The sequence below is a fragment of the Henckelia pumila genome, chromosome 3, assembly GCF_033568475.1.
Source record: "Henckelia pumila isolate YLH828 chromosome 3, ASM3356847v2, whole genome shotgun sequence".
In the NCBI taxonomy this organism is placed as follows: Eukaryota; Viridiplantae; Streptophyta; class Magnoliopsida; order Lamiales; family Gesneriaceae; genus Henckelia; species Henckelia pumila.
Genome location: NC_133122.1, coordinates 100,172,966 through 100,180,711, shown reverse-complemented (window position 1 = coordinate 100,180,711; position 7,746 = coordinate 100,172,966). Strand labels below are relative to the sequence as shown.

The window sequence follows — 7,746 nt, the reverse complement described above, 5'->3', positions numbered from 1 at the left end:
TCAACACAAAAGCCTATTTATTATGTGTTGCATGCCCTTAAAGGGGCTAAGTTGAGGTATCCGGGGTTGGAGAAGTTGTTTTGTCATTGGTGATGACGGCAAGACGTTTGAGGCCATGTTTTGTATCTCATCCTATTGTGGTTCTTAAAGACAGCCCTCTAGGAAGGATTTTAACTCACCCAGACGTGTCGGGACGATTGGTGAAATGGGTTACTGAGTTGGGAGAGTATGATATACAGTATGAGCCAAGAACTGCTATTCAGGCGCAGGCTTTGGCTGACTTCTTAACCAAAACCGTTCATTTGGAAAGTGAGGATCCGTGGAAGGTATTTGTCGATGGTTCATCGTCTATGGAATGAAGTAGAGTAGTGGTGGTGTTGATCTCTCCTACTCGTGAGGAGGTGAAATTGGCAGTGAAATTAGATTTCAAGGCATGTAACAATGAAGCTGAATACGAAGCCATCTTAGCTGGACTTTGAGTGGCTAGAAATATGGGAGATATACGGATACACCTCTTTTCTGATTCACAATTGGTGGCACAGCAAATGAAAGGGGCATATGATGTGAAGAATGAAAAGCTTATTGAGTATGCTCGAGAAGTGGATAGGGCAAAAGAACAATTTGCGGAGGTGGTCTTCGAACAGATACCTAGAAGGGAAAATTAGAGAGCAGATTCTTTGGCGAAGATGGCTGGTTCTATGGGGAGTTTGAAAACTAGAGATGTGGTATTTCAGGTGGAGCTTGCACCTCATATGAGTCCGGTTATACCTAAACTCGTGGAGGAGGATTGGAGGGTCGTTATAACTAATTATTTGAAGGAAGGAAAGCTGCCCGAGGACCCTAGGGAAGCTCGAAGGTTGAAGTTAAAGAGTTCATGATATGTATTGATTGAGGAAGTGCTATATAGGAGGTCATTCGCGGGACCTCTCCTTCGGTGCTTAAGTTATCAAGAGGATGATTATGTACTTAGAGAAGTACATGAAGGGTGTTGTGGGAATCACTTGGGAGCTCATGCTTTGGAAAGAAAGGTCTTGTTGGGGGGATATTGTTGGCCTAACGTCTTAGGAAGTGCTCAATAGTTGGTCACATCCTGTTATAGTTGCCAACGACATGCTCGATTGCAACATCAGCCCGCGAAGCTGATGAAAGATATTGTCTCTTCTTGCCACTTTGATCAATGGGGTATGGATATCGTGGGTCCTTTTCCCGTAGCTCCTGCTCAAAAGAAGTTTTTATTGGTGGCGGTTGATTATTTCTCGAAGTAGGTGGAAGCTGAGCCTTTGGCTAGGATCACTAAAGGAGATGTATTGAAATTTTTGTTGAAGAATATAGTGTGTTGGTATGGGGTACCTAGGAGACTGATATCCGATAATGGGAGACAGTATCAAGAAGCTAAGATTCAAGCGTGGTGTAAGGAGATGAAAATTCAGCAAGCTTTCACATCTGTGGCTTAACCTCAAAGTAATGGGCAAGTGGAAGTGACAAATAGATCATTGTTGCAAGGCTTAAAGACTACACTTGGGAAAGCAAAAGGGAATTGGGTAGATGAGTTGCCAAGTGTCTTGTGGGCGTATCGAACTACACGTAGAGAACGAACAAAAGAAACTCAATTCAGCTTGGTTTATGGCAATGAGGTGGTGTTGCCAGTAGAAATCGGGATGGAATCAGCTAGGGTTATGTTTTACGATGAAAATAATGGAGAAAGAAGATTTACTGATCTTGATTTGCTGGAAGAGAAGAGGGAGGCTGCAACAATTCGGTTGGAAGCTTATAAAATTCATATGACTCAAGCTTATAACCATCGAGTTGTCCAGATAATCTTTAAAGTGGGTGATTTCTTCTTAAAGAAGGTCCAAGAGGAGCAAAGAGGGAAATTGGACCCGAAATAGGATGGCCCTTTTAAAGTCATTTAGAAGCTTAGCTCGGGAGCCTACTACTCGGAAGATACACATGGCAAAGCTTTGAAGAGACCCTGGAACGCCTATCATCTTAGAAAATATTATCCTTAACTTACCTACTGATGTATCTCGTTTTGAACTATCACTTTTTTAAGCATTTAAAGTTCAATTAAATCAATTTCTTGTTTTGAAATAATATGTGTTGTTCTGTTATAAAAAGTGAATGGTGCTTCGCATGGGTTCCTAAATTATGCGAACTCTAAGAATATTGAGTTTGAGGGTTGGAGGTTGAAAACGTATTTTTACTACTATGGTCATGACCTAATAGAGGAGTTTGAGGGTTGAAGGTTGAAAAACGTGTTTTTCCTACTAAGGTCATGACCTAGTAGAGGAGTTTGAGGGTTAAAGGTTGAAAAACATGTTTTTCCTACTAAGGTCATGAACTAGTAGAGGAGTTTGAGGGTTGGAGGTTGAAAAACGGGTTTTTCCTACTAAGATCATGACCTAATAGAGGAGTTTGAGGGTTGGAGGTTGAAAAACGTATTTTTTCCACGAAGGTCATAACCTAGTAGAGGAGTTTGAGGATTGGAGGTAGAAAAACATTTTTTTCCTACTAAGGTCATGACCTAGTAGAGAAGTTTGAGGGTTGGAGGTTGAAAAACGTGTTTTTCCTACTAAGGTCATGACCTAGTAGCAGAGTTAGAGGGTTGGAGGTTGAAAAACATGTTTTTCTTACTAAAATCATAACCTAATAGAGGAGTTTGAGGGTTGGAGGTTGAAAAACGTGTTTTTCCTACTAAGGTCATAATCTAGTAGAGGAGTTTGAGGGTTGGAGGTTGAAAAACGTATTTTTCCTACTAAGGCCATGACCTAGTAGAGGAGTTTGAGGGTTGGAGATTTAAAATTAAGGTTTTTCCTACTAAGGTTATAATCTAGTAGAGGAGTTTTTTTTTTTTTTAAAAAAAATTAAGGTATATTTATTTTATTATTATTTTTTTTAATAAGAACATCAGAACAGCTAGGGTATCGAAAAATATACAACCAAAGCATCCCTAAGAAATAAGTATAAACAAATAACATCAAAGATAGCTAACTAAGTCAACGTCAGCAGTCATCCTGAGCAGCAAAAGCTAGAAGAGAACCACAGCTCGGCCCAGCAAAATCAAAAATGGACACTGAGGCGCGAAGAGTGGCTGGTATCAACCTGTGCAGTAAAACCTAGAGGAGATCCACAAAAGCTATGCAAGAAATATGTCCAAAAGTCATGATCAGCTGGGAAGTCACTATACATAGGCCGCGAGGAAAAAGAGGAGCGACCACAAACCAACAGACCCAGAGCAAAAAAGCAAGAAAATGGCGAAGGAAACTCAAGCCATAACCTAACTCCCAAGAAGACTGGAAATCCAAAAAGCGAGGGGCACGAGAGACCACCCACAAAACATCCAAACAACAGCAAGAACCAGGCAAGGAGAAGCACAGAGAAAGCCTGGTGATCCATCACCCTGAAGAAGCAAAGCAAGCGACAGGGGAACAGACTAACTCCAAAAACTCCGAAAAAGGGCCGGAGAGCTGTACCTGCAAAGAAAAATAAATAGCTACATATATCTAAATCTAGGATGACCTAGACCAAAAAGGAGAGCAAACAAAGAAAAAGAAAGCCCAAGAGAAACGGCTATAAGCGAGCGTGAGGCTCTAAGAAAACCTAGATCTAAGGTAAGGAAGCCCGGAAGAGTCAGAACGTGCCAACGCAGCGATGGGAGTGGTTAAAGAAACACCAATCTCCAACAAACACTGCCTATGATCATGAGCCTGCCGCGCCAACGCATCCGCAACCGAATTCCCTTCCCGATAGATATGCGAGAAATGAACCGGCCTATTCCGCACCAAAACACGCGTCCTCGAAACAATATGGTCCAAATCCCAACGGCACCTCCGAGATCTAAGAATCTGAATAACAATCTGGGAATCAGTCTCAATCCAAAGGGGAAAAATGCTAAGGTCAGAATAGAGAAGAATACCCCTCCAAATCGCCCAGAGTTCTGCACGGACATTGGACCCCAAACTAATGAACTCACTAAAAAATGCCAAGACCCTACCAGAAGAATCCCAGACAACCCCCCCCCCCCCACAGACGACTCACCCGGGTTACCTCTCGAGCTCCCATCCACATTGAGCTTGAAGGACCCAGGTGGAGGCCTCAACCAACGGACGATCGCAGTCTTGTGAATCCGTTGGAGGCCGACCGAAATGCCCATCTTCCTCACAGCCTGCAAAGCCCCCAGCCAAAGACGGGGCTTGATAATAGTTGCGGAATGAGCAAGTCTCAAATAAGACAAAATTTGGAACTTAACCTTCTCCGTAGAGTAGGGTAAGTGACGGTGCTTAGTATCATTGCGTGCAGTCCAGAGGAACCTAAGCACGACAAAAGGAATGAATTCCCTCACATTACCCCCCGGAGACCACTCGCGTCCCCTTTTCCAAGCACTGAGAAACAGACTTAAGTTCTCAGTGGCAGGGATGCGAACTCTAAAGATAGCCCCAAATAAATGCCACACAGAGCGGGCGATGGAATCGTTGATGAAAATGTGAGTGAATGTCTCCAATATCTCACAGCACTGGCACTTGGACACAAGGGAGAAACCCCGCTGCTGGAGCACCTCATCCACAGGCAACCACCGATGCCGAAACCTCCACAGAAAGAAGGACATGGTGGGCCTCATCCAGCATCCCCAACAGGGAGTAAAGATATCCGAGACCGAGCCTCTCGGTCTGACCTGCTCCCAAGCAGATCTCACAGAAAAGGCACCATCGGTTCTGTGGATCCAGATAGTCGCATCCGGCTCATCCACCAAAACAGGAATCTGAATGATCTCCTCCGCCACCGAGGGAGCGACGACAGCGCAAAGGAGATCAAAATCCCAGTCTCCTTCCAAAAGGAAGCTGAAAACACGCACACACCGATCCCCTCTGACATTACACCTACTCGACAAAGGGGCATCACCCAACCAAGTATCATCCCAAAAAGAGACATCCCCAAGACCAATCCTCCACCGGATACCAGGCTCCGCACGAGGTCTAATCTGGAGCAAGCGCCTCCAAGTGGAGGAAATGTCTCCACGAGAAGGAGCACAAATAGGGCTGACAGTCCGGCAATACTTCCTCGAAAGGAATCTCGCCCAGAGAAAGGAACCATGCCGGAATCTGAACCACAGCTTCATGGAAAAGCTGTCAACAATGTCCTTGAGCCTGCGAAAACCCAGGCCTCCTTCTTTCACAGGGAGACAGGTGCGAGACCATCGGGCCCAGTGCCACTTCTTCTCTAAGGGTCTGGAGCCCCAAAGAAAAGCATTGAAAATACGCTCCAATTTCTCCAAAACAACCAAAGGAGGCTGGATCACCTGGCAGAGATAGATCGGGATCGAAAGGAGCACACTGCGGATCAGCGTCATCCTACTCCCAGGAGCAAGGGAACGGGACTCCCAGCCCTCCAGATTTTTCCGAACCGACTGCAGAAGAGGCTCAAAGAGAGAGCACTTGCGGTTCCCACGGAAAAGCGGAGCTCCAAGGTATTTCAAGGGCAACTGCCCCTCCGCAAATCTAGTGATTTGCAGCAAACGGGAGCTGCGACGAGCGGTCCAGCCCGGAGGAAAGATCATAGCACTCTTGGCCACATTAACGAGCTGGCCCGAGCAATTTTCATAGTGAGCCAGAAAATCTTTGAGACGCTGAAGACCACGGGATCCCCCATTGGCAAAAATAATGACATCGTCAGCATAGGCCAAATGGGAAATCGGCAAATCACACCCAGACCGATACCTCAAATCAGCATGCTGGAGGAACAACCGGTCCAAGCCATGGGACAGATACTCCGCTCCAAGAACAAAGAGGAGGGGAGATAACGGGTCACCCTGTCTCAGGCCCCTCGAGGAAGCAAAGAAACCTGCAGGGGTGCCATTGACATTAACCGAGAACTTGCAAAAAGAAATGCAAGGCCTCACCATTCTTACAACCTGCTCCGAAAAACCAAACCTTCGGAGGACATCCAGAAGAAAAGACCATTGGACTCTATCATAGGCCTTAGCCATGTCCAATTTCAGAATGACATTACCACCACGGGCAGGGAGATTAAGACTGTAAGTGAGCTCATGCGCGAGAAGGATATTGTCAGGTGGGAATTAATGTTGTAGTATGTGGTGTGCCATGTGAAAATTAACAATTGCAAATGGAGAAAAATTTATACATGTAAAAAAATAAAGAAGAGGAATTTCATATGTACATGAATATTGCGATGCAAAATGATAAAACATAAAAGTCATACAATGGATACTTGCATGTCAAAAGTAAAGACGAAAGATAAAACAATATTCATCATGACAAAATAAGCACCTAAAGGCGTGCATCGTCCACGGCGATGATGACAAAACATAAATAAATCAGCATGAGCCTAGATATCAGATGGAAGGCTTGCCAAAAGGTCACTATGGCAGATGAAATCAGTGGAGGCGCCTGGAGGAGGGTATCCATTGTCCTTCAACCTCCAACCCTCAAACTCCTCTACTAGGTTATGACCTTAATAGAAAAAAATACATTTTTCAACCTCCAGCCCTCAAAATCCTCTACTAGGTTATGACCTTAATAGGAAAAATACGTTTTTCAAACTCCAACCCTCAAAATCCTCTACTAGGTCATGACCTTAGTAGGAAAAACACGTTTTTCAACCTCCAACCCTCAAACTCCTCGTCCAAATACCAAAATGCCTTGGGACCGCAAATCTCTTTGAACTCCTTGGATTTGAGGAACTCTTCCTTGAAGGATGATCTCTCTCGAGCTAGTTCTTCTTGGTGTTACTGTTGTGCCTTAGCTTGGGAAGAGTCCATCTCCTCCTTCAATTTCTGAATCTCCATCTCATGACTACTCTTTAGCTGCTGGAGCTCCTCCTCTTTCTTCATCAATAGCTCGTCAGATTGAGCCTTCAACTCTTGCAGCTCATGGTCGCGTGCTCTTTGTGACTCCTCAATCTTGGCCGCAAGCCCGTCAATGATGGACTTGTTTTTCGAGTTTTCGAGAATGATTTTCTTGAAGGAGTTGACGTGTGCAACCAAACTCTCCTAAACACATGGAACCCTAAAACAAAAGATCAAATATGAACAGTGTGAGAATGAATTTATAGCACACGATTATAAATAAGGAACTTAAAAAAGTAAGAAATGGAGCTTACTTCTGTGATGCTACTGCAAGTGTGACTAACGACGTCGATGTACTCGAGAGAGCTAAGAAACGTGGCATCAGCAGTAGATAGAAGATTTTATATGAGCCCATGCGCAATGCGATTGGGACCACGTCCCACGATGGTCGACTTTGGGGTGTACGAGTAGTATATGCTCGGACCTGTGTGAGGGCTGCATGGCTGGCTGAAATCTATTTCCTCTGAAGAGGAGAGAGATGCAATCAAAGTAAAGAGCTTCCGTTTTCCTTTGGATTCAACTGAAGGCCTTGGACTGGCGGGAATCTTCTCCTCGCCACGGGCACGAGAAGTCTTGACTGTCGGAGAGGTAAGAGAGTTGGAATTCTTGGAGACTTTCTTAGGCGGAGCTTGCTTTTTTTTGGTAGGGGGAGAGGGACCTTCATCTTTCTTGATAGTTGCAGGGGCCTTCGCCTGTGTTTTCTTGGGTGGCTCAACTTGAGAATCTTTCTTGGGATTAGTGGCGGTTGAAGCCAGTTGTTTCTTGGGAACAGGTGATGAACCACCAGCTTTCTCCTTATACTCAAGCTCGCGAAGGAATATGGCATTCATGACTCTAGTCCTTGAAATTATGAAGATATTAAAGCATGAAAATATTAGAATATG

General features: G+C 44.6%; 1 protein-coding gene across 1 annotated transcript; it reads left to right on the top strand.

Moving 5' to 3' along the window:
* The first annotated feature begins 686 nt into the window (after positions 1 to 686).
* Positions 687 to 1,889, top strand: LOC140889252 (uncharacterized). Its single transcript, XM_073296964.1, has 3 exons — positions 687 to 856; positions 1,100 to 1,261; positions 1,463 to 1,889. The coding sequence occupies exons 1-3, from the start codon at positions 687 to 689 to the stop codon at positions 1,887 to 1,889; spliced, it is 759 nt and encodes a 252-aa protein (XP_073153065.1).
* Positions 1,890 to 7,746: the final 5,857 nt, after the last annotated feature.

Bases quoted from the DNA above. Each gene is read 5' to 3' on its own strand.
- LOC140889252 (XM_073296964.1), top strand. From the start codon at position 687: ATGGCTGGTTCTATGGGGAGTTTGAAAACTAGAGATGTGGTATTTCAG. The intron at 857-1,099 runs GTTGAAGTTAAA...ATCCTGTTATAG, and splicing joins GACCCTAGGGAAGCTCGAAG to TTGCCAACGACATGCTCGAT. The intron at 1,262-1,462 runs GTAGGTGGAAGC...TTAACCTCAAAG, and splicing joins GCGGTTGATTATTTCTCGAA to TAATGGGCAAGTGGAAGTGA.